General features: G+C 39.2%; 1 protein-coding gene across 1 annotated transcript in view; it reads left to right on the top strand.

Annotated features, from left to right (window-relative positions):
* Arhgef38 (Rho guanine nucleotide exchange factor 38) overlaps positions 1-27432 on the top strand; it is a 122420-nt gene that overhangs the window by 46158 nt on the left and 48830 nt on the right. The window contains exon 3 of the mRNA XM_052730848.1: positions 10432-10555. Within this exon, the coding sequence (XP_052586808.1) occupies positions 10432-10555 (124 nt within the window). The remainder of the gene's footprint in view (positions 1-10431; positions 10556-27432) is intronic.

The following is a 27432-nucleotide window of genomic DNA, read 5'->3' as shown; positions in this document are numbered from 1 at the left end:
ACAGGAAACTAATAATTACACCCTGTAACATTTATAACGTATGTAATGAAGATCAGTATAAATATACTATGTGTATGCCTTATATGTAAGTATAATATACATGTGTCTATATGTAGACCTTAATAGAAACAGAGTAATACATTGAAGAGTCATGGACAAGCAAAGGAAGCATCAAGGGAGTAAAGACAAATCTATAAAATGAGGAGAATCACTGTAACTTATCAACCTGACAAAAGACTGAGATGCAGAGTATCTAAGGGACTGTAAAAATTCAATAATAAAAATACAATTCATTTAAAATTGGGTGAAGAATGGATAACTATTTCTCAAAGAAGAAATTCAGTTAGCCAACAAACTTATTAAAAATGCCCAACTTCATTAATGAGGATAGAAATGCAGGTAAAAAATACAATTTGGCATCACCTCACCTCAGTCAGAAGACTGTTATCAAAAAGAAAATAAACTGCAAGTAGGGAAAAGGAGACATCTCATACATGCCTGGTGGCAGTGTGAGTTGGGGCAGGACCATAAGAACAGCAATGAGGTTCCTTAAGAAACTAACTGATCTACCGTATGACCCATAATCTCTCTTCTGGGAGTATATTCAAAGGGAAGGGTATCAGTAGCATTTGCTTGCCTGCTTTTGTTGCTCTATTTTGCACAATAGCTGAGAATTAATCAACCCCGGTGTCCATAAATAGACCAATAGTATATAACCTAACTTTTCTCATTGCTGCAGCCAAATATATGACAAGAAGCACCTTAAGGGAGCATATTCTGGCTTATAGTTTGAGAAGGGATGGTCATCATATCTGAGAAGGCACGGTGACTGGTGTGCAAATCTGCAAAACAGTGAAATAGGAAATGTACAGAAAATTGTGCCATGCTATAAAACCTCAAAGCCCACCCCACAGTGATCTTGCTCTAGCAAGACTCTATCTCCTTAGCTGTACCAATAGCTGGGGGCCAAGTATGCAAATTTATGAGCCTATCAGGGACATTCACACTTAAACCACAGCAAATAGGTCAAGAAAAAGTAGTTTATGCATACCCAATGGCTTTATTCAACCATTAAAAAAATAATGTCAGTCTCTTATTTTCAGGAAAATAGATAGGATAGGGGACATAATGTTGAGAGAAATAAATCAGACACAGAAAGACCAATTCTGCATGTTCCCTCTCACATGTGGACATTTCATGATCCTTCTCATACATGGACATTGCATGTAGAACAATGCTGACGAGAGGCTGGAAGGTTGGGAGCAAGGTTCATAGGAGTATAGATCATGTGTACTCCTAAGCAATTAGAACTAGTAAATTCTAGTTTCAGAGGAACATCAGTAGGGAGGGAGCTGAGTTCACAGTAATGTATTATATATTTTATGAGTAACTAGAAGAGAATAGCCTGAAGTCTCCAAACACAAAGTAATAAAGAGACGGCAATGTTATGCTCTGATTTAATTCATACATGCTCCATGCATGTATTGCAATATAATACTGTGCCCCAAAGTGTGAGGAAGTATAATCATTACCTGTTAATCAGATTTTTTTTTTAAGTTTTAAGGACGTGGAAGCATTAACTAGCCCAATTTGACCTATACACACTGTATGCATATATTAAATTACTGCATTCTTCTATAAAGTTATATAATTAAAATAATTTTGAAATGCTGATAAAGGTATGAGAGGAAAAAAGAGACTAATTCTAATAATTAGCTAATAATAATAATAAGCATGAAATCTTCCTTGGAGGACATAAGTTTTGGCTGAGAATTAAAATTATGTAAGACCCATTTGGTTATGTGATAAAAATAAAATCCAAATTAGATTAAGTAAACACTGCCAGTGGGTTTACATGGGAAAGATTTCTTGCTTTGGCAAGGATAGATCCGGGGGATAACATGATATTATCAGGCCTTGCTTTCCTCTCTCCATAGCCTTTACTACATCAATGTTCTGCACAAAGATAATTGAAAAAAAAAAACCAGGCAGTCACATTTTATCTATTTATGATAGCAAAATGCCAAAAACAGTGGTTTAAATAAGAGAACTTTGTTTTTCACATTCCACAAATTTGTAAGTCCAGAATTAAGGCACCAGCAGATTCAATGTCTGGTGATGGAGCTGTTCCTAGACAGTTGCCTTGTAATAATAACTCTACATAACAAAAAAATACAAGGAGCATCTCCCAGGTATCTTATAAAGTTACTAATCTCATTCATGGGGACACCACCCCAATGAACAAACAATCTCACAAAGGCCTTGTACCAGTTATTTTTATTGCTGTGACAAAACACCATGACGATGGAGTTGGGTGGGTACAGAGGTGGGGGAGGCTCTGGGGGGAGTTAGGGGAGAGGAAAGAATATGATTAAAATATACTGTATGAAATTCTTCAAATAAAAATAAAACATAAAACAAGAATGCACTCATGCCATAGTTTATCATGCTGAAATTTCAAAAACAAAAACACACAATAAAACATTATGACCAAAAGTGACTTACAAAGAAAAAGTTTATTTTGGCTTACAGTTCTAAAAGACAAGTCCAGGGCTGGAGAGATGGCTCAGCCGTTAAAGGCTAGGCTCACAACCAAAAATATAAAAGACAAGTCCATCATGGCAGGGAAGACTTGCCAGAGTAGGAAGCTAAGATACTGCATCTTTAACCCACAAACAGAAAGCAGAGAGAGAACAGGAGATGAGATAAGGCTGTAAGCACTCAACGCCTGCTGCCCATAGTGATGTATTTCCCAGCAAAGCTCTGCCTCCTAAGGGCCCCATAGCCTCTTCCAGCAGCTCCACCAACTGGGAATCAGATGTTTAAATACCTGAGCCTATGAGGGACATTTCTGATTCAAACCACCACAGAGCTCATCTCCTAATCCAATTACTTTGAATGCAAGATCTGAATATGAATTGGTAAGGGGGGAAATTGTAAACATTCAGACTGTAGCACATACACCTAGTAACACCCAGACTGACTGGCAGGCTAGCCTACCACAGCAAAAAGAGGGGAGTGATCGGAGAATTCCAGCAGAATCGGATAACACTAAGGATCTATGGTTCTTGTCACTCCTCTCAAATGCAAAAGAAAGGGCAGAGAGATGACAAAACACCTAGACTGTAGCTAGAGTTTTCCTGCCTGGCCCACAGTCAGGACAAATCTCTGACACCCGCCAGTCCCACAGCCATTCAGACCCGACCAAATAAACACAGAGACTTATATTGGTTACAAACTGTATGGCCATGGCAGGCTTCTTGCTAACTGTTCTTACAGCTTAAATTAATCCATTTCTATTAATCTATACCTTGCCACGTGGCTTGTGGCTTACCGGTACTTTACATCTTCCTTGTCCTGATGGCGGCTGGCAGTGTCTCCCCCACCCAGCTTCCTGTTCTCTCAATTCTCCTCTCTGTTAGTCCCGCCTATACTTCCTGCCTGGCCACTGCCAATCAGTGATTTATTCATTGACCAATCAGCAACACATTTGACATACAGACCATCCCACAGCACTGGAGGAGAATAGAGCTGGGAAGTGGAAGGCTGAGTCAGAGAGACACTGCCAGCTGCCATCAGGACAAGGAAGATGTAAAGTACCGGTAAGCCACAAGCCACGTGGCAAGGTATAGATTAATAGAAATGGATTAATTTAAGCTGTAAGAACAGTTAGCAAGAAGCCTGCCACGGCCATACAGTTTGTAACCAATATAAGTCTCTGTGTTTACTTGGTCGGGTCTGAGAGGCTGTGGGACTGGCTGGTGAGAGAGATTGGTCCTGACTGTGGGCCAGGCAGGAAAACTCTAGCTACACCTAGACAGATATATGCCTTACCAGATTTGATTTAAATGGATAGTGTGTTATGTGATAACAAAGCATTTTTTGAGTAAATGAAGATATTAGACCATGATGTAAAAAAAGGAAAATCAAGGAATGAATTGTCAGGTCCTGTGGGGTACAAAGTAATTCTATATCAGTTCTTATAATCTTTGAATTAATGTAATTTCATAAATCTATTCTCCTTTACTGAGAATTTTATATTTGGACATATATACATATATATCATACACATATTGCTACAGATTCAATCTTTTAAAATTTTACTTTTTAATTGAAAAACAAAATATCACATATATTTATTGTTAGAAGCATGATATCTTTATATACACTTACGTTATGAAATGGCTACATCACCTCAGCAATGTGTCTTTGTGTGTATGATGAGAACACTAAAAATGTACTCTCTCAACAATTTTCAGGTATATATCATATTATATATGATAAACAATGGATCTCTTGAACTTGTTCCTCTAAGGAAAACTTTATGACTTTGAAACTCCCAAAGGGCCACCCGCAGACTCTGGGGTAGTTTTTCTCTCTATTCTGTAAGTTTGACATTGCTGTACTTTCTAAGTAAACCATGTGGCATTTATGCTGCAACTAATTTATTTTAGTTACTATAATTCCCAAGTTCATCCACATTGTCACAAATAACAGATTTCATTACTTTTTTCTTTTTATTTATTCAATGTGTCTTTTACATCACGCATCTTGATCCCATTCATTTCCCCGTCACTTCACATCTGTCCCCCACCCCAGCACTTTATCCCCTCCCCCAAATAAAACAAAGTTTAAGAAAAAAAATGGGGGGGGGGAATTAAAAATCTTGTCATGGAAGCTGTAGTGTGTCATAGTGAGTCACAAAGTACACTCCTTTGTCCGTATGTCTTTACTTGCGAGTGTTCATTACAAAGAGTCATTGGTGTGGTGCGAGGCCCCTGGTTTCTACTACACTAGTCATGCTGGGCCCTCACTGGGTCTCTTTCTGGATATCCAGTTGTTGCCCTGTGTTGTAGAGATCCTGCAGCTTTGGATCTGTGGGTCAGGTCCCTTCATGTGCTCCAGTAGATCAATACCTCATTATTTTTTTTAAGGACCTGTAGTATACCACTGGGCTATAATACTATACTTTATCCACTTATACTATAATTTCATTATCCATTTATCTATTGGATATACAGGTAGATGTTTATTTCTTATTTTTGTGAATGACAGAAGGAACATGACATTGCAGTGCTTTGGTTGGCATTCTGATTTCGGCTCCCTTGGATATAATTTAGAAGTGAGGTCCTGGATCATGTCACCTCCACACAGTTCTCCATAGTGGATAAATTAATTTGCATTCCCACCAACAATGCATGGCATTTCCTTCCCTCCATATCTTTACCGATACTTGTTACCGTTTATCCTTTCAACAATAACTATTCTAGCCTGGTGGCGTGGCACATGCCTTTAATCCCAGCACTCAGGAGGCAGAGCCAGGTGGATCTCTGTGAGTTTGAGGCCAGCAAAAAAAAAAGTAATAATAATAACTATTCTAACAGATGTGAACTGATGTGAACTGATAAGTCATTGTAATTTTATTCTTCATTTTTGTAATGATTTATATTGAGCATTTTGACAAATACTTTCTGGATATTAGTATTTTCTTTTGTCCATTTTGACTATGGTGGTTTTACGTTTGAGCCTTTAGTCTATTTTGAATTGATTTTTGCAGTGATTGGTCAGTTTTCTTAGCACATTAATGAGGAAATTGTCCTTTCTTCATTGTTTGCTGAAATCAATTGACCATAAATGTGTAGGTCTGCTTCTGGGCTTCCTATTTTGCTTAATGGGATAAGTGTGTATATTTCTGTTGGTACTATACTGGTTTGTTTACTAAAATGTTACAGCATATTTTGTTTTATTTCGTTTTTTGAGACAGGGTTTCTCTGTGTAGCTTTAGAGCCTGTCCTGGAACTCACAATTTGTACTCCAGGCTGGCCTTGAACTCACAGAAATCTGTCTGCCTCTGCTTCCCTGGTGCTGGGATTAAAGGCATGTACCACCACCACCCGGCATTATAGCATATTTTAAAAAATTACTGAAAACTCTAAAATATTAGTAAGAATTTGAAGATGGCATGGATAAATGGAAAGACAGCAAGTATTCCTGAACCAAAAAAAATACTATCCTCAAACTGCCCATACAATACAAAGCAATATTTATCAAAACTCCAAAGATATTTTCTCAGAAATAGAAAAAACAATGCTAAAACTTTTATGAAACTATAAAATACAATAGGTAGCTGAAGTACCCTTGAACAAAAAAGAGCAAGTGGAGTTATCATACTATCTGGTTTTAAATCCTTGTAATGGTTTGAATGTGATGGGAACTTTCTGTTTGAAGTATATCCCATGATGAACACTTCTGCAAAACAACACATTAAATTGTTAGATAAACAGTGAGCTTTAATGTCTATGTTTCATAGATCTGAACAACTATTGTTGATTTGTCTTAGAATAGTGCTTTCTCAAACTTTTTTCAAAAGTAAATTTTAATTCATTTAAAGTAGAATTTGATTTTAAGCTTTAAGAACTTTGCCCGTTTTGAGCAAACAATTAATAAATATATGTGGATGTTTCCATGAATTTATAACAGTAATCATAAAACCATCTATCACTTTTAAAAGCCGATTTGGACCAGATGTTTGTTTGTTCCTTGGCACAGCCGTGCCTGGATGTGAATTCGTTTCATGATTCACAGAATCCCCAAGGGCCCGTGGTGATAGGATTGAAACCAGGCCAATTGATGTTTTAATCCTTTCTGTCCTTCAGGAAGAAATGGAATTAAAAAACTAAGTTTCTGTTGTTCAGAATTTGTTGCACTGAGCTAAGATTATAGATAGAATGTAGTATTAGATTCTTGCTAAATGGATTTGTAATCTAAATTAGATATACAGGATAGTGACCTTGGCAAATAGAAGGTAGAAGTGAAAACTTGGTGAAAAGTCAGCAGAAACTGAGGAAGTTTGGGGATGATGACTAACTGTGAGTGGCGTTTGCTGATCTTTATGAGGGTGTAGGACTGCAAGGTCACGGTGTTGGATCTGTCTTAACCTCCATGTATAACCTCACTTCAAGATGGCTCATACTTGACAGAGAAGATGGAGAGGCATATGAAAGAAAAAAAGTTAACAGCACTTCAAACCGATAAACTCAAGATTGCACAGCACAATAAAATAACATGGGCACACTGTATGAAGTACATCTACTCACTATCTTATAAAGCAGGTGATGAGGAAATTAAAGTGTCACACCTCTCAGGGTATATGTCAAAGAAATCACAACCAGTACATTTAAAAGAAGTCACATTTTATTTCTACCTGACATAGTAATCAAATAGTGTAATAGGTCCGTATGGTTCTGACCAGTTGATAATAAATTATTAAATGATAACTTCATGCATGTTAACTAACATAAGCTAATAGCTGTCACATGTTTCTAAGCATTTTGTATAATATTAAATATGCTTCATAATATAGAAAACAGAAGCCCCAAACATTCCTACATTCTGTGCAAAAGAGCCACATGTATCCTTTCCTCCTAAGTGAATACTTGGTGAAGGTATATTCTTGAAGACCCTGGATTAAAGACCCTAAAAGCCAGTATTGATTGCAATTGCAATGTAGTAATTAATGTGGAGATGCAGATAATTTACTTCAGCAATATATTTCAGAGCTAGACCCAAATTTAGGACTTCACGCTCACTATGTAAGCACTTTACACCTGACCTACACACTCAGTCCTAATAAACTCAGAATACATAAAAGTAGTTGGAAAAGCTGGGCATGCTGGTGCATGCCTTTAATCCCAGCACTCAGGAGGAAGAACCAGGTGGATCTCTGTGAGTTCTGGACAACATAGCGAATTCCAGGATATCCAGGGCCATGTATAGAAAAACCCTGCCTAAGAACAAAACAACAACAAAAAAAGTAGTTGGAAAAAGGCTGTCTAATTTTAGATTGAAATAGGCAATTGTATGGATTTGCTAACAAGTGAATTTGGGAGTTATCTTGAGGACAGTGTTGATGACCTGATAACAAGGAATTTCTCAGGGATGAGTGAAAGAAATGTATGGAGTATAGCTGTGTAGCATAAGAAATAATGGACACAGTAATAATGTTTGACAAAGGTTCACTGTGAAATCATTCTTTCAACTTTGGAGACAGAATGTGCTTGCCAAAATAGCACGCATGTACAATATGAAGAACACACTGACTGGTCTCTAAAAGGAACAGCATTAAGAAGACCAACACAGTGTTTTCTTCCCCCCTGCTCTAATAGACTTCGATGACAAAATCTTTAGCCTTCATTGGAAGAACCACATCATCCTCTCTTGTCTCTGTCTCTTGTTTTCTCTCTCTCCCCCTCTTTCCCTCCCTCCCTCCTTCTCCTCCCTCCCTGTACCTCCCCAGTCTTCTGTGTATGTGTGTGTGTGTGTATGTGTGTGTGTGTGTGTGTGTGTGTGTGTGTGTGTGTGTGTGTGTGTGTATGTGTGTGTTATGCATATGTGTGCAGGTACACTCACCTACACTTGTGTGAATGGAAGCCAGAGTGAAAGGAGGGAGGTGAGCATCTCTTCCTTGATAGTTCTTCACTGCCCCCCACCTTGTTTTAGACAAACTCAAACAACAGCTGTTTTCAGCATCTGAGTCACAACCCGTTTGGGGAGTTCGAACGACCCTTTCACAGGAGTCACCTAAGACCATCAGGGAACACAGATGTTTACATTACAATAGCAACATTGCATTATGAAGTAGCAGCAAAAATAATTTTGTGGTTGGTGGTCACACCACAACATGAGGAACTGTATTAAAGGGTCGAAGCATTAGGAAGGCTGAGAACACTGCTATAGTGCAATCTGGAGCTCCTGGGTCCTATCAGGCTACACTGGCTGGCCAGTGAGCCACAGGGATTCTCCTGTCTTTGCCAGGCTCGTGCTGAAATTACAAGCATACATTACCACATCTTGCTATTTAAGAAGATGCCAAGGATCCAGACACGTCGTCTTGCTCACACAGCAAGCACTTTACTGTGCTTTACCCACTGAGCCAACACCTGGCTCCCAGGTCTATCTCTTGCTTATGCCCACTGTTACTAACCTCCCTTAACTTATTGGCCCTCTTTCCTCCACTGGACTTGTATGTCTCTCTCTTCTGATTTTGATGACCTTTCTCAACAGTTCTGCTCATTACCTTTGAAGCTCCTCCGTGCCAAGCTTACTAATCACCTGGCTATCCACAACCTCAAGCGTAATAAATTATGGACAAATGGAACCAGTTCCTGTTCTTTGTTGTATACTAACCTCAGATGATTCTACACCAATGTAGTTGGACCCTGAATAAACATAATTTAACTATGAAAGAAGAAATACTTTTAAAAATCAAGACCAAGTCACTGCATTTCTCACCACACTCAGATTATTGAATTCAATCAGCTGTCCCTCTCTCTACTAGTCACTCCCTAAGATAAGATCTCTCTTCTCTTGCATTTCCTAGGACACAGAAGGCACCTAGGAAATAGCTGATGAAAGATGAATAAATAAGATTTTATGATAAGCATAGAGTATAAGAATGATCACAGTGATTTTTGAGACTCATCCTGAAATTATAACACATGGCAATCCTTAATTAGTATATTTATTTCAAAGGAAAGGAGCAAGAAGTAGCCCAGCACATTTATTTGCCATCTCTTCTAGAACATCTGTGGTTTAAAATAGCTTTAAAAATAGTTATTTGAAAAAGATAAGGTCGTGTTTCTGTGAGAGCAGTAAAATACTCTATTTTTAATATTTTGTGTTTCTGTGTGTTATGACATATGTATTCAGGTACCCACAAAGGCCAAAAGAAGGTATCAGATCTAGGAGCTGGAGTTACAGGAAGTTATGGGCAGTCTGATGTGGGTGCTTGGATTTGAACTCGGGTCTTCCAGAAGAGCAGCAAGTGCTCTTAACCACTGAGCCATCTCTCCAGCCCGACAGTAAAATATTCTAAGTTCAGTGGTACATACCTGCATAAAGGGCAGTTATAAAAATACCATTAGGTCTAAACCTTCCCAATCTGGTTTCTATTAAGAAATTCTGCTACACACTCAAATCAAACGTTTTTTTTTGTTTTTTTTTTTTTTTTTGTTTTTTGTTTTTTGTTTTTTGTTTTTTTTTTTTGGTTTTTCGAGACAGGGTTTCTCTGTGTAGCTTTGCGCCTTTCCTGGAACTCGCTTTGGAGACCAGCCTGGCCTCGAACTCACAGAGATCCGCCTGCCTCTGCCTCCCGAGTGCTGGGATTAAAGGCGTGCGCCACCACCGCCCGGCACAAATCAAACGTTTTTTGTTGGTGGTGTTTAAGACAGAGGTATAATACATCATCTTAATTTCCTTGATGAAAATCTATACATTTACATTTAGAAGTCCTGAATGAGCATGTTCACAAAGCAGGGTGAGGGTAGCGGCATGGGCTGGCAGTTAAAATCCTTGCTGTTTAGCAGGAGGAAGTATGGTGCACACAATAGTTCTCTTCCTATCCACTGGTGCTCAGAGCTTCTGCTTCTTCAGGTTGACAGGCTGGACGTGGAGGGCTTGTTTAGCAACATCGAATCTGTGCACCAGATATCAGCCAAGCTACTGTCCATGTTGGAAGAGGCCACAACAGACGTGGAACCGGCCATGCAAGTAATCGGTATGTTTGTTCTCTTCCTGGGTTCTGCAATACAGCAGGAAATAGTATTTTAATAACCCCCTGGTACTTTGGTTTTATGTGCCTGACTTACAAAGCTTCCCAGGTGATACATAAATACTGAGTCTGCCTTCGGGTTCATGGTAATTACACAAACTTTACATTTATCTCCCAATGGGTTTATAGCCATTGGCTGGGGTCCCTCAGTAGCACTGAGCACAGACAGAATTCGCTTTTTAATTTTCACTCTTTCAGTCTCTCTGCTTTCCAGATGGGCTTTCATTTTGTTTTATGGCTAGTACTTCCTTGGTCCTTAAATAATTAAACATTTTAATAGCTATCCTGATTTCAATCACAATGGATTTTTTTTATCATAAATCTATGAATTTACTGATTTTTAAATTGTAAATATTTTACGTGAGAAGTATATGGTCTTCAAAGAACTTAGACAACATCTATATTTTCAATATGTTTTCCACTTTACTCCTGTTTTAAATTTTTCTCTCATTTTTTATTTTATTTTTAATGTTTTTATTGATTCTTCGTGGATTTCACATCATGTATCCCTATGCAACTCACCTTCCTGGACCCTCACATCTGCCTTCTGCCCTTGCAACCTCACCCCCCAAAACAAAATTTAAAAGTGAAACCAAAAACTCAAACAAGCAAAAATAAATAAATAAATAAATCTTGGTATGGTAGCTGCAGTGTGGCCCAATGAGCCACACAGAACACCATTTAGTCCACACATCTTTACTTGTAAGTGTTCATTGCAAAGAGTCATTGGTCTGGTTCAAGGCCTCTAGCTTCTGCTACCCTATGGATAATGGGCCCTCAATGGGACTGCCCTTGGATATCTTATTTGTACTGGGTGGTTTTGTGTGTCACCTTGACACAAGTTAGAGTCATAGGAGAGGAAGGAGCCTCAGCTGAGGAAATGCCTCCTTGAGACCCAGTAAGGCGTTTTCTCAATTAGTGATCAAAAGGGGAGGGCCCAGCCCATGGTGGGTGGTGCCATCCCTGTTCTGCTGGTTCTGGGTTTTGTAAGAAGGTCGGCTGAGCAAGCCAGGGGAAGCAAGCCAGTAAGCAACTCCCCTCTATGGCCTCTGCATCAACTCCAGCCTCCAGAATCCTGCCATGTTTTGAGTTTCTGTCCTGACTTCCTTCAGTGATGAACAGTAATGCTAAAGTGTAAGCCTAATAAATCCTTTCCTCCCCAACTTACTCATTGGTCATGGGGTTTTGTCACAGCAATAGAAACCCTAACTAAGACACTATTGTTGCTTTGTGTCATGGAGATCCTGGACCTTTGGATCTACAGGTCTGGCCCCTTCACATGCTCCCTTGTGTGTGTGTGTGTGTGCGTGAGTGTGTGTGTGTGTGTGTGTGTGTGTGTGTGTGTGTGTGTGTGTGTGTGTGTGCGTGTGTGTGTGTGTGTGTGTATGTGTGTGTGTGTGTGTGTGTATGTATATATGTGTGTGTGTATGTATATGTATGTGTATGTGTGTGTATGTATATGTATATATACATACATACATATGTATATACACATATATAGTTTTTACTCTGACAAGGTTTTTAAAAATGACTGCAGAGAATATCACATGAAAAATATTCAGCCTAAATTCTATTCTCTTCATGTCTTGAGCATTGCAATAACTCCTTGAAGGAGGTTTATGTATCAATACACAGTGCTGTGTAGCTTAAGAATTCTTTTTTAAAATGATCATTTTGTAATTTATAATAGTAGTTATAAAAATAGAACAATCGAGGATCTATAGAGTAAGGATGAAGGATTGTTTATATACTCCTCCAAACCCACTGTCTCTCCTATGAGTGACCATTGCTATTAATCTTTGTGGAACATCTCTTTGAGGCAAATGTGTATGCACACACAGACATAGACACAGACACAGACACAGACACACACACACACACACACACATACACACACACACACATTCTATCTTTATTGAGTCTTCTTTTTTAGTGGACGTTAGACTTATAGAAAGGAACAAAATGGTTCTTATTTAGTATCTATGCAGGTCCAAAATTTAGCCAACAGACTGATCTTATGAAAGGATTATGAAAGGATTCAGTCAGGTTTAAATTCTATCTTTCCCTGTGGTTCAACATCCCCAATAAACTGAGATAATGTTTTTTTTCTTCATAAGGCTGTACACGTTTTTCACTTTAGTAGGGGTCGCTAGCCATTGATCAGTTCGTCCTATGAACAGTTGTGAGTAGCAGCATGCCTGCAGAGGAAGATGCCGTGTGGCACTGTTGGGCAGAGTGAAGTGGAGAAGATCATCTCTGGCCCTCCTAAGCTCGCAGTAAGATCTCTGCTTGAAGTGAAGGTGTGTGTTTGATTGCCATCAGAGTGTTTTTATGCTGCCAAAAACCTTAATGAGAACATTTTGGATAGGGGTCAAGGAAAGACTACGAGATACTGTGTTGGTTTAAAGTCATTCATAATATTTTTGATAAGTATGGTCCAGGTTGGGCAAAGATGTTCTTTGGAACTTTCTTTCTATTTAGCATTAATAGAACGTAGTAAACACATTTAGAAAATGGTAAGTGATTAAGCTGGTGTGAAGGATCATGTAGAGGAAGAGTAGGGAATACATCTGAAGGTCAGAATAAGGACAGATGATACTGAAAACAAATTTGAAATCCAGGTAGTTGAACCTCTAATGCCATCTCTTTCATAGTGAGTTGTGAGAGGCCTGGCCCTTGACTGAGTTGAGTAGTGTAGCACAGTAAACTGAAGTGCAGCCTATTTCCTTTCCTAGCACTTTGGAGTGCCACATGCAGGGCACTGGCAGATACAGTGAGGACACATGGACCCGAGTAGCTAGAAATGGCCCCTCATTGTTCTGGTGGCCCTCCATCATCACTGGGTACAGCAGCTAGTTGTGCTATGGCCTATGCTGAGTGGCATACACTATGGCCTATGAGAAGCATGAAGCCATCAGGATGCCAATCAGTGGAGTTGGTGGGACATGCAGGGATTTACAGAGTAGATGTGAATGAAATGTGTATGGGCAATAGAGGCTGGCAGCTTTACTTAGGAGTGTCTGCCTGTTCCTGCACCAGCAGTCAGGTCACTTGTTGTATGCTGTATATCCACCACTCTTGTTATTATTTGGTTATGCTTATTGTAGTTTTGCAATAAACCCTTCAGACATAAAGGCTTAATGTATTCACATAATGTAAATACTGATTTTTCTGCTTCTCAAGAAACTTGAGAATGAACATATGAAAATCAGAATACTTACCCCATATACCATAGGGACCTCAACATTGCCATCACTGACCACAAACCAACCAGGAGACAGAAATCTGCTGAAGAAGCAGCAACATTCACATCAGAAAACATGAGTCACTGTTTTAAAAAGATTGCTCGAGGCAGGTGATTGGACACACATAGCTACTTAAAGTGTGTTTATGAACCACTCCAAATAGCAAGATGGTTCACATGCTATTGTTCACAAGAGATAACAGTTGCTCTCCATTAATTTCCCTCAACCTTACACCCAAGGTTCTTTGAACCTATAAAACATATAAAAGCAATGGCTACTGGTGAGGCGACACCATTAATAAAGGTTTTGCAGTTAAATGATGGATGTGTCTGTCAATAGATAAAGTGAATATGGAATGCCAGTTCATTCTAATAACAGTTATATTTTTAAATCAAAATTACAAAACCAGAAAATATTTGGGGAAATTTATTATTAAGAAATTTATTGTCTGATCTTATTGTGTTACTGTAACCAAGACTTAAAAATTCAATATTGTAGGGGGTAAAGGGATGATTAGCAGTTAAGAGTACATTTCTGCAGATGAATTACGTTTCGCTCATATTCAGTGGCTCACAACCACTGGTAACTCTAACTTCAGGGATCTCAACACACTCTTCAGGCCTCTGTGGGCACCTACACTTACATGCACACACACACACACACACACACACACACACACACACACACACACACACACACACACACACAATTGAAAATAAAATAGATCTTCAAAATATTACATTGTGAATGCAAGTGACAATATGAATACACATAGGTAAAGCAAAGAATCACAAATAAACAATGTTTTTAACCAAAATAAAATCTATAGTAAAGAAATTGTGTTATGCAGATAATGAAGCTGGTATTTTATTCCCATTAAAACTGGTCAAAATGTGTGCATACTTTTCTATACATAAAAATAGCACACATGAGATGTGCAATATTTGAAGATGAATTTGCTGTTAAACTATCAAATTATCTTATGCATGGCAATCAAGACCTTCTTTGTTGCTGCTCCCTAATTAGGATTTAGAATGCAGATTCCCTACATTCCCTACCGGCTGTGGGCCTGTTTGTGAAGAGGCCTGTGGAATGGCATCACAGTGCATTCAGAAGCAGATTTTTGATGTCTACAGGCTGCAGTTATAGAAAATATATTATAAACAAGAAGACATTGGAATTTATCCTTACCAAAACAAAGAATGAGCTTGAAATTAAACAACAAGAACTCATGTTGCATACAATATTTTTGAAATTCTGTAACTGAACTTTCATACACTTGGCTCATGGAAAGAAGCTTTTGAAGGATTACTTCTAATTTATTTCATTTCATTTTTTTGAGATTGTGTCTCACTCCATAGCCCAGGCTGGCCTGGAAATCTTTATGATCCCCCTGCCTCATCTCTTGAGTGCTGGGATCGCGGTCATGAGCCACCATGCTTGGCTTGACGCTCCTCTTTAACATGATAAAATTATATTTTGTACTAGATTTTACAATACCACATTTTGAAAAATCATAAATAGAAATAGCTTGGTAGGTTTTTTTTCACTTGTTAAAAAACAGAAAAGAATCCAAACAAAGGCAAAAAGGTGAAAAATTCAAAAGTATTTCAGCTCAAATAAATACACCTTTAAATACAGATATGTATAATTAGAATTTTGATATCTTCCATTTATCAGAATCTTCTGAGCTTATTGGATGCTTCTGTATTTACAAATTATGTTCCAATTTAAAACACGGTTCACAATTTGACAGCCTTGGTCTGAGGAGGCTCTGTGGGTAAAAGCGCTTGGGGCACAAACACAAGAAAGGGGAGCAGAGTTGGGAATCCCCAGTACCCGTGAAAAAGCTAGGCATGGTAGTGCACACTGGTGCTGTGTGGTGAACAGGAGAACTCGGAGGGCTGCTGGGGCCTGCTGGCTGCCAGTCTAGCTGAAAAATGGGCAGTGCCAGATTCAGTGAAAGACTATCACAAAGGAATAAGGAAGAGAGCAAGAGAAGACACCCGGTGTCCTCTTCCTTAGACCTCTATGTACACAGGGACAGGCTCACACATCTGCAAGCACACTTGCAAACATGCATACACCACACACAGAGACACACCCACACACACCACAAAGTAAATCAATGCATACAAACATAAAGCCAGTATTGAATTATAACCAATATAACAAAATGAATATCAACAAACATATTGATATAAATAAATGGTAATAAACCAGCTCTCCAGTAGATTTCAACATATAAAGACAGAAGTAAAGGACAATAGAAAAATCCACTAGGAGTCAACCATCACCATCGTAACTGCTTCATGTAAAACCCACTAATAAATGTAATGTATACTGGGTGCAAGTTAGAGAACACAGATTTAAAAGTCTCAAGGTTTCTCTACCAGTAATTTCTAAAATCAGAAGGCACCATGGTAACCTCATTGGAAGAGACATACTCTAACCAACTGATCAAGGTCAAGAACAGCAGGAAATATGGGCCTCACATCACAAACCTTTTGCATTGTGACTGATACAGCATCACATCTGTGGTCTTTGCCTTCAGAGTTTATAGAGACATCCAATCAGAAGAAAGCATTCAATATGTATTTTTTAAAAAGTAGTAAGTATGGGACACTTGATTATAGAAAGAGGTCACTTTCCTTTTACTGACAGTTATATTGTGGTTATTTGCTATATTAACGTAGGAGAGCTGTGTGCAGAGTGTTTGGAAACTGTATTGCCTCTGCGTTTTCTTTATTAGTACGAAATCAGTTCAAGTCTTTTTTTTAATGGTTTTTTTTTGAGACAGGGTTTCTCTGTGTAGCTTTGGTGCCTGTCCTGGAGCTCACTCTGTAGACCAGGCTGGCCTTGAACTCACAGAGATCCGCCTGGCTCTGCCTCCTGAGTGCTGGGATTAAAGGCGTGTGCCACCGCCGCCTGGCTTGTTCAAGTCTTAAAATATAAAACAACTTATAGTTTATGGAGAACATTCAATTAAAGATGCTTATACTTCTAAATTTTCTAGTCAGGACTGGAAAGATTACAGAAATCTTTCAGAAAATTAAAACAATGAAGGCTCTAATTTAAAAAGTATTGCTTGGAGCTTTGCTTTTAGAGCATCGCCATCGGTTTCTGAGCCGGCCTTGTGACTAATAAAAGGAGGCGAAGTGATGTTTCATGACTGCATGATGAGTTTTACTCTAAGATCATAAAAAGAGAAGTGCAACTACCCAGCCATTGCAAGAAATGTAGAAAAGGCCTGAGACAGGTGAGTGCAGTCCTCCTCAGCCACCTGACCAGACCTTGCTGATCAGCAGCTCACGGTAAACCGGCAGTCTGTCAGCATCACAGAGAGACAAGCCATCCTAGCGAAACTGCCCAACCTTCAACCCAAGGATGGTGAGCAAACTATTGTTAGTCTTTTAAGTTTGGGGATGATGTTTCTGCATAATAATAGCTAACTCCTACAAAATTCCAGAGAAAAAATATTTCAACTCAAATGCTGAGGAAAACTTGATTTGGAATGTGGTGTTTGGACTTGGATTTGACTAATTCAGAATGGTAGCAATTACATGCAAAAGGCAGTCTTGAGGAGAAGACAGTAAAGGCCCCATGTCAGGAGAGTATGGGAAGTCCATTAGCATTCCAGTATGCCTTAAACAGCTCCCCGATTTTCCATTATGATCCATATACATCAGTGCAGAGTTCAATGGCAGTTTCTATTGCAAAATCTTTTATCACTTAGATTTCATAACATAAAGTGATTAGGTGAGATGTTTCCAAAATTATGTTACCGAAAAATGAAAAGCACAGGTGTTCTGACTCTGTGTCTTCAGATAGCAAGATTAAGAGTTTGTGACTCACAGCTGTGGTGCCAGATCCACTAGATACTCAATAAATGAGGGGGAGAAATTTACTCAACAAACCTTGGCATTTGGATGAGGTTCAAGTTTATAAATAGATACCTATGCTTGAAGATCTGAGAGCATTGATGGAACTGTCCCGATTCCAATGCCAAAACAAAAAGTGGATTTAAAAGTCCACACTGAGTCTAGATAGGGAAGATGTTTTAAAATCTCTGGAGATGAGCTTTGGTTCTTGTTTATATTGAAACTGAACATATTCTATGACAATTTATGAAAATAGTAAGCAAGGACAAATAAAATAAAAGAAAGTACAAAATTTAATAGCATAATAATATATCTTTTAATATCATGTTGAATTGGATTCCATCTCTTTCTATTGCTGGATCTTAGGCAAATTATGAAACCTCACTGAAGTTCAGCTTCTTATCTGGAAATTGAAGGCAGTAGTATTTACCTCATATGAGTTTTATGAGGATTCAATAAAATCAAGTGTAAAGAACAACCAGTGCTTATTCTTAATACTTAAGACATGATGTGACTAAATTGCTATTACCCTAGCCATTCTAAATGTACATATCTATTTATAAAGTGTGGTTTCCTTTTCATAACAATTAAATATAATACAAATTCTTTTTGGAAGTTTTAGTCGTGCTTTACAATAAATTAAGATTTGTATTTTGTAGTTTATCTATGCCTCCTGGTATTTATATAATATATAATTTATATAATCTTTATAATTCATATACATAATGATATATTTGACTTTAAGAAGGAAGGTTTGGCCTATCACATGTCACTTCTATGTGTGGCAGATTGAGTGATAATTCCCAAAGCTGGTTTCCCGAAGACTCAATGAACCATGGCTTCCAGCTTTCACACTGCCAAGTAGCCTAGACCCACTAGGTGTGACACTGTGACAGTACCTGAACTAAGCCCCAAGAAAGCAGAACAATGTCTGTTCTTGTAGCACAGACAGTTAAGAAGTCCTTCTATCTTGTTAGAAAGATAATGTGGAGACAGGTAGAGAAATCGGTTTAGCCCTTCCAGTATTCCAGCAAAGCCACACATCCAACTGTCAGTCAAGGGACCAGACTTATGAATGAGCCATCTTGGCCATCACTGTCCAGTGATGTCCTCCTACAACTGCATCCCCAGAGAACATGAAGTAAAGTCAAAGAGTCACAGCACATAAAACTAACAGAAAATCAAAATGATTGTTTTAATACCATATGCTTTGGAACCATGGTTTGTTACATAGCATTAGAGAACTCACCTAGCAATTGTGTTGTCTTAGATATGATTACACAAATTGCGATGCTTCAAAGTATTTTAAAGAAGACTGTCAAAAATATGCTTCAGTCTACACACTCACCTCATACATAGTGCAGAGAGAATGGGACTAAAAGAAGCTCGTGAAAAAGGAACTGTAATTTTTCATATGCTTTTTCCTGAGGGTGAGTTTATACTCAGAGGAAGATAGTTTGGAGTTTCCCATACCTGAGGTTCAACAATAGGTTAGCCACTGTTGTTCCATAGCAGTTCTGTGTACTCTTAAAGCTTTGTCTCTTTTAACCGGGGGAGGAAGAGAGGGGCCGTAGCCCAGTTATAAAATAAATAGATTGTGTGTGTGTGTGTGTGTGTGTGTGTGTGTGTGTGTGTGTGTGTGTGTGTGTAAGAATCTGTCTCTAGGCTGTAATTTTGTGAGAAGGAGTGTTAATTATTTGAGAATTCATGCCATGGTGCCCTGTAGGAAATGCTTCAATGTGGTTCATCAGAATGAGTTTTCCAAGAGGAAGATGGAGAGGAGAAATAGGAAAGAGGGGAGGTGGAGAGGGAGAGAGGAAAAGAGGGGAAGGGGGAGAGGTAGGGAGGGAGAGAGAGGGACAGAATCAAGACACAGATAAGTTTGACCAAGTTGCTTTTAGCCACCTGTAACAAACAGGCTGGGAGTGTTCCACACCAGCCTCTTACTAGAGTATACACAACTAGTGTTGTGGGAGATTCAGATGAAGAGTTGAAAAATCATAGAATTTTCTCACACATAAGCAGTGGCAGGAAAGCTGTCTGTTCCAGTGAAAATAAGGGTTTTTCATGGTCAAGGATTCAAAAGTCCACACAGAGAAGAAAGGCTTGTGAGAGAGAGGTCAATAGGCTGCAGTACTGGGCTTAGTCCTCCATTAAGGTCAAGGTTTGGGGGAAGCTTGAATTTATTTCTTGCAATGATAATAAAACAAAGTCCTGGAGTTCTAGTCTCTGAGAAGAGTGAGTTCTAGGATGTTGTGCTAGTGGCTAATTGGAGTGATAGCTGAGCTGTGATAGGAACACTGGGGGGTTGAAGGCAGATTTAAACAAACTTGTGAGAAATCATACACTGCAAGATACACACAGAAACACCATCCTGTAGGTGGAATTTTCTGTCTGCCAGCCAGCTTGGTTGATAGCTTAGGCTTGTTACTAACTAGCTCTAACAACTTAAATTAACCCATATTTCTTATCTAAGTTCTACCACATGGCTTGGTACCTTTCCTCAGTAAGGCATGTTCATTTTGATTCTTCCTGTGTCTTCTGATGACACCTTTCTTCATCTCAATGCTCTCTCACTGTCTGCAAGTCCCACCTAACATCTCCCTGTCTAAATATTGGCCATTTATCTCTTTATTAAACAAATGAGAGCAACACGTCTTCACAGTACACAAAAAGACTATTTATTCTACAACACCATCCTGAATCCCAACAGCATCAGCATCTACACATCCCTGAGCCTATCCATCCTCTATGAAGCTAAAAGTTGATGGGCACATGGGGGACAAATCCTGAAGGTGCACAAAGGTCAGAAAATATCACAGCCTTTGGAGGAGACAGATTTGGACTTTAACTGTGGTTGAATCACTACAACTCAAGCTTTGAGAAGACCATTGGGATTAATGATGGTTGCATTTGCCTATTCTGGGTAGAAAACTAAACAATAGACTGAGCTAAAATCAACTAATTTTTCATCCATAACAAGAGTTCTCCATTGCTGTAAACCAGGACCTGTGTAGCTCCTTACAGCTTTTTCCTACAAACCCCTCAGCTTGTAGCTTTGAAATTGTGGTCCCTTGATAGCTGATCCAATTTCGGGCAACATTTCCTGTAAGAAGTAGAAAAACTACTTCCTTGTGAAACACTTTTCACTTTGCAGGGAGTATTTTACACATGGCTTTATTTCACAACACAAAGGCAAACATGCTTATGAAGGTATACTTTGCCACTCGTAGATATTAGAAATTTGAGAAGTGTAGCTAGAGTTTTCCTGCCTGGCCCACAGTCAGGACAAACCTCTGTCACCCGCCAGTCCCACAGCCGCTCAGACCCAACCAAGTAAACACAGAGACTTATATTGCTTACAAACTGTATGGCTGTGGCAGGCTTCTTGCTAACTGTTCTTATATCTTAAATTAATCCATTAATCTATAAATCTATACCTTGCCACATGGCTCGTGGCTTACCGGCATCTTCACATGCTGCTAGTCATGGAGGCAGCTGGCAGTGTCTCCCTTTCCCTTCCTGTTCCCTTAATTCTCCTCTTTGTTAGTCCTGCCTATACTTCCTGCCTGGCCACTGGCCAATCAATGTTTTATTTATTGACCAATCAGAGCAACAGATTTGATATACAGACCATCCCACAGCAGAGAAGTACCAGACTTGCATTTCCTCTGGGTGCATTGTCAAACCAAATTCTGTGAATTTGGAAGAAGAGCTCAGAAGAACAGATTCACAACTAGCAATGGATGCCACATCCATTTGTTCAGATTTTAAATGTCTTGAGATGGCAAGACCTCCATAGAAGAAGGATACAGGATTTAAGGCACAACCCTCCCCTCTCTGAATATAAGCTCCATTAGGTGAAGAGTTTTATCTGCTATATGTCTGTTATGTCCCCAAGGGATAAGAACACTGTATTCAGCAACACCTACTAAATGCATGAAATGCAGAGATAAGAAAGTTAAGCTGTTACTAAGTCAATCTGTAGTGTGGGCCAATATTATTGTTGGAGGCTCATAAGCACCAAAAAAGAGTAGCGTAGCAGGTGGGTCTCAAAAGAGGTATTTACTAGAGTAAAATATATAAGTTGATCTGAGAATGTAGCCTTACTCTGCATCACCTACCTTGAGTATGAAAGGTTACTGAGCCTTTATCCAGCCAGAAGACCCTAAGCCTTCTCAGAGAACCAACCTGGTACCAGAATGCCAGCTGTGAGGATTCCCCCATCCTGGCATTAAATTGTGCAGAAAGGAAACAGTTTCATGACAACACCATGAGCCACCACCAAAATAAATAGGGTTCTTGAATGTCAGAGCACAAATAATAACAAGCACGCATTCCATTGTTGAGACAAAAACTGATTAGGGTTTGATTTGCCCACATTATACTACAAACAGAAAGGAACCGAGACCAGAGTTCCTTTCATCCCATTTCCTGCCTGTCTCCACTCTGCATGATTTCACCCCAGTGTCCTGTCCAGCTTCTAGACTGTCTCCTATGGTTGGAAATTCTGGGAAGATGCCATCTCAATTGCGGGAAAGCTCTTCTTTGAGGGGCCAGTCCTACCACACACATGACAGCTTTCCATAGCTTTGGACATGGTGATGTCACAGATAGGACACACCTCCCATTTTTTCCTCTTCATGGTTCCTATCAGTTTCCATCACTGGCCCCAATTCCACATCCATCTTTGACTCCTAAAATCACTCATCTGCAAATGTGGCGCTTTCACCTCCAGGGCTTCAGAATTACAAGCCAAATGGATACATTTTTCTGAACATCTCTTATGCTATTGCTTTCGAAGGACTTTTACTGAAATATTTTTTTAAATCAGAAGAGAATTATCTTGAGCCCCAGGGAATTACTTGGAGCCATAGCTACAGGTAAGAGAAAAAGAAACAAAAACACTGAAGTGTGACTTTAAGAATTCATGTAAAGTTTCCAGCCTGCTCCCATGAAAACAGTGCTTCTCTTTAAATACCTTAGTAAAACTGAGTCTTGAGGGACTCATCTATCCTAATCCCATGGAAGCACATCCCACTTGCCACCTCTATCTGGTCTGAACTGTACACTCTAACCAGGACCTCTGGATACCTTCAGCAATCACTATTATTTCGAGGCTAGACAGGGCTCATGGCAAAGGACTGGCTTCCTTAAGTAGCATTCACTCTTCCATCTCCCTCTCGCTTTCCCTCATCACTCTCCACACTTAGAAAACAGAGTAAGTCTAGGAGAAAATAGGGAGGCACATGAATGAATTGACACTTGGCTGGCTAACCTGCCTTGTTTAGTCCAAGAAGCTGGGCTCCTACCCAAGAAGGATAACCAGGCTATAGAAAGCACACCTTGGATTTTCTTCATGCTACAGACAAGGCTCTTTCTGTTAGGAATGACATGTCTAAGTTTTTTGTCACCTAGGAAAGTGACACCTCGAAGCCTAGAGCATTGTCTACAGATCTCCAATTTTCTTCCCAAAGAGGGGCCCCATCTGTCCCTGCTCTGAGAGTCATCCTAGTCACTTTATTCTGAATATTCTGTCTTGACAAACAAGTTTCACTTAGAACCACAGAAAACTTTTGAGGTAGAACTCAGACCTTTATATTTTTGTCTCTAAAAATACTAATTCAATGCTTAAAGAAAAACACTGTTTATATATATGTAAATATAATTTTTTTAAAAAAATGTATTGAGATGCATACTTCATTCACCTGATTTGGAATAAGAGTTTTAAGATGTCATTACAGCTATTGCAATTCAATTTTTAAAATATAGTCCAACTCTCTCAGGGAGCTTTTTCCTGTAGAAGACTGACTCTCCCTCACTCAGCAGCCCATAATTGCCTGTAGCTCTCCATCTAGAGGTGGGACCAGACCTTTAATTTTTAACTGAACTTCTTTTAAAACACCATTGTAGCTGGTTTTTAGAGTTGAACTTGTAAAAAATTTTCATTGTTAATACAATTAATTTCCTACTTTAAACATTTCACATACTTTTAAAATGAAATGTTGTAGTTCAGAATTTCTCCTAAAATATTTCCTTCTAAAGAAGAAAGGAAATATAGTGTGTTGGTCAGAATTAAGTTCTTCTTGGAGAAAAGATAAACAAAAACAAAGCATCTGTGGGGTGAGACGTGCTTATTTCTCTGTGATACAGAGGCCCGGGGGCTTGTGTTCTCAAGCCAGTGGCAGCTTGGCATGGCCCCCTGGTTTTTGCATCCCAGAGAAATAAGTGTGCCTTCTTACACCAAAAATATCTGGAGCAACCAAACTTTCTATTGCTCTAGAAAAAAAAAAAAGAATGTGGCCAGGTGATGGGAAATGTTGGCAACACACTGAAAATCCCAAATTTTGATCTCAGCAACATTTATCCCTGTTGTATAGTCACGTGTTCCTTAGCAATGGGGTGAATACTGAGAAATACACCACTAGCTACTTTTGTCATGTGTAAACATTATAGATTGAAATTATGAAAGCCAAGAGGGCTGCCATATATTTTCACAACCATGTATATATACCATGTATATATATATACCATGTATATATATACAATATAGAGTAGGGAAAATTGTCTTGGAATCATACATATGCACCATCCACCATAGACCTAAGTCGATATAAATCATAAGATTGTTCTTGGATTTGCTGATTTTTCCTAGTCTCCATTTATTCTCTGTGACTGTGCCTTCTCTGGCTTCTCTGAGCTCTCATCTGCTTGTCTTCTCTCAATGTAAGAGCTCACAAACGCTGAATCTTCACACCCTCTTCTCTGCCTCTCTCTAGACTTCTTTGTAACAACCACATTAAATCGACGATTTCTACTACCCACAATTTGCAACCCTGTATCACTCTCATATGTCTTTATGTTACTTCCCTGGACCCCATATTCATGTACCCAAGTCCACAGAGGACATTCCCACTTGACTACATAACAAACAATTCCCAATCAGTACAGCTACAGTTAAATTCATTATCTTTGCACCTTAAACCCTTTCCACACATCATCTTTGTTCAGCCGTGTGGAACCCTGGAAGTATATCTCGCTGTTCATATACTCTCCCTGCCCCTTTGCTTCTCTTTCTTCCCTGCTTCAGATTTCCTTGTATAAGTGAGTATTTGCATGTCCCAGCTACTGATTTAAAATCATTACATAGTTAACCCCATTAATTATCAGTTATCTTACAATTGCTGTTACTCTCATTTTACAGATGAGGAAATTACAGAACCGAGAACGCAGCTAGCTTCCCCAAATGTCAGGCATTTTGTAAAGAGTAAAACCAGGATCTGAACACAGGCAGTTGAAGCGATATCACTTTTTTGTCCTTCCTGTGACTCTGGGGGTTGAATCCAGGCCCTGGAACACATTAAGCATGTGCTTTATCACTGAGCTACATCTCTGGACCACAGAGCACTCTTAATTGATGTACCCTCCTGTGCTTGCCCTTCCTTTTTCTTTTATTTTTGATTGGTTTTTCTTCTCCAGTCTCAACTCCTTTCTCCAGTTCCACCTCTCAGATGACTCATCATCAGAGTAATCTTCCAAGCTGTCATCTAGTCTTGTTAGTCTACTGCCTAAAATCTGTATGTGCTTTTCCATCTCTGCTCTTTAGTGGTACCCACTCTGCTTCAGGACCTGACTGCCTTCCTACTTTCTGGAGCTTCCTCACAGGCTTAGAGCCACTGAGCCTTGCACCCTAGACCATTCAGAGATTCTGCATGCATTTCCCCTCACTACCTCCTTTCTTCTATACTCACTTAAGAGTTCCCCAGAGACTGGATATGTTCCCTTCTCTGCTGCCCAGCCCTAGCATTGCACTTTCATAGGGCACAATGAATGGGAACTTAACTCTTCTCTCTTGCCCTTGCTGGCTTATATAAGTTATTTCAATGAACTGTTTGTGTCCCCAGTATAAACTATAGTGCTCAGTGCAAAGCAGTCATCCAATAAATAACTGTTAAGTAAATATGAACTCAAAACAATAACCACATTCATACCCATGTGAGTTACTTTCTCGTACAAAGCCCAGGATAAGTAGCTTCCTTGAATATCGTGGCTTTGCCCTAAGTTTGCATACGGATGGAGGAAATTCAGGATGATACAGATTCCACACTGTGGGGCATGGGTTCTAAAAGACAAGAAGAAGGGAATCAACAAGAACTTAAAAATAGAAGAACCTGAATACATTGACAGCAGTGAGGAGCAACTGACCCACAGGAGCAATTATACCACAATATAGACTATGTTTCGGGCATCGCTTTTAAGGGCGATGGCTAAAGAAATTTAAAACGGAGTTATTGTCTTTTTGCTTTTTGTTCTTCCTTTGCAAGATAGTTGCTTTGAGGGAATGTCACTGCAAAAATGTTTTTTCCTTTGGTTGTAGAATTTTTAAAAAGAAGAAGATGCAGGGCTTTGTTTTCTAGGATTCTGGTGCTTTTGTGTCAGGCAGCTAGAGTGAAATTACCTTCCCTGGTCTTGGTTCACTCCTTTCTCCGCTCCTAATCATCCTTCCAGTGCACATACATTAGACTGAGCAGTTGTCCTTCACCACTGAAGAAATGCAGCCAAGATTCATGTTGCCGTGGAAACAGAATCGCTTTTGGCCGGGAGACACCTCGCTTCATCAGCACTATTATGAAGTAGAATGGGCTGGGAGGGAAATGAAATATTCTGCCCACCAGTGTTATAGCTGGCCTCTGGGTGAATAAACGACTTTCAATTAGAGTACTTAAATATCTTTTAACTTCAATAATTATTATTAGGGCCCCAACAGAATTTTACTCGGAGAATTAAAAAAAAGAAGAAGAAGAAGCTTTTGCTGTTAAGGGGAGGTCTAGAAATTCTGGGACACTGCTGGTAAAAACATACAAGGGAATTTGCAAGTGATGGTTTACTTGCATATAAAGCAAGTATTGTCTTTGATTTTTAACTTTCTGATTTGATCACATATATTTGTCAGACTGTCCCTTGCTCTTTCGTTTTCTTAAATCTCAATTATTACCACATTTGTAATGCATGTACATATTTGTAACTTCATCTCATTATGAAGATGCATAGGCTCAGATGCCCAAGGAGCCTCTATCCAAGCCCGCCACTGTCCTACTTCTAGGGCTGAGATCTGTCCCAAACCTCCCCTTTCTACCTGGTTGGACTACTTGGAGTCTCTCTTCACTTTATAACTAACCATAAATTCACTTGCTTTCCTGTCTTATTTTCTGTTGTTAACTGTTTCTTTCTGTGGGTACTACTGTCTTAAAGGGCAGATCTTTAAAGTCTTAAAGATTTTTAAGACTTACATTGGGAGAAAGACCAACCCAGTTAAATCCCAGAAACAGCAAGAACCTCTCAGTCCTTTGGCTATAAAGATGCTTGATTCATTGGATTAATTCCAGGTCACCCAAATCAATCAATCAATCATTCAATCAATCAATCCCCCCCCCTCTCTCTCACACACACACACCACTTCACATTACTTCAAAATCTAGCTATAAGCATAGAAGAAATCCCATATAAGGAAGAGGAAACAAAAGTCTTTATTGGCTGGATATAAGCTAGAAACGAGTGTGACACTTTAGAATTATCACAAATGATATGAGGGAACATAGCCACAAAAAATTAGAACCACATAATCACTCCCCAAATCACCATCCAAGCCCTAGTTTATGATTCTGACTTAGTGGTCTTCCCACCTCAGCCAATGTAT

The sequence above is a fragment of the Peromyscus californicus genome, unplaced genomic scaffold, assembly GCF_007827085.1.
Source record: "Peromyscus californicus insignis strain IS unplaced genomic scaffold, ASM782708v3 Scaffold_9__1_contigs__length_137607984, whole genome shotgun sequence".
Lineage (NCBI taxonomy): Eukaryota > Metazoa > Chordata > Mammalia > Rodentia > Cricetidae > Peromyscus > Peromyscus californicus.
This window is presented reverse-complemented; position numbering and strand designations above follow the sequence as displayed.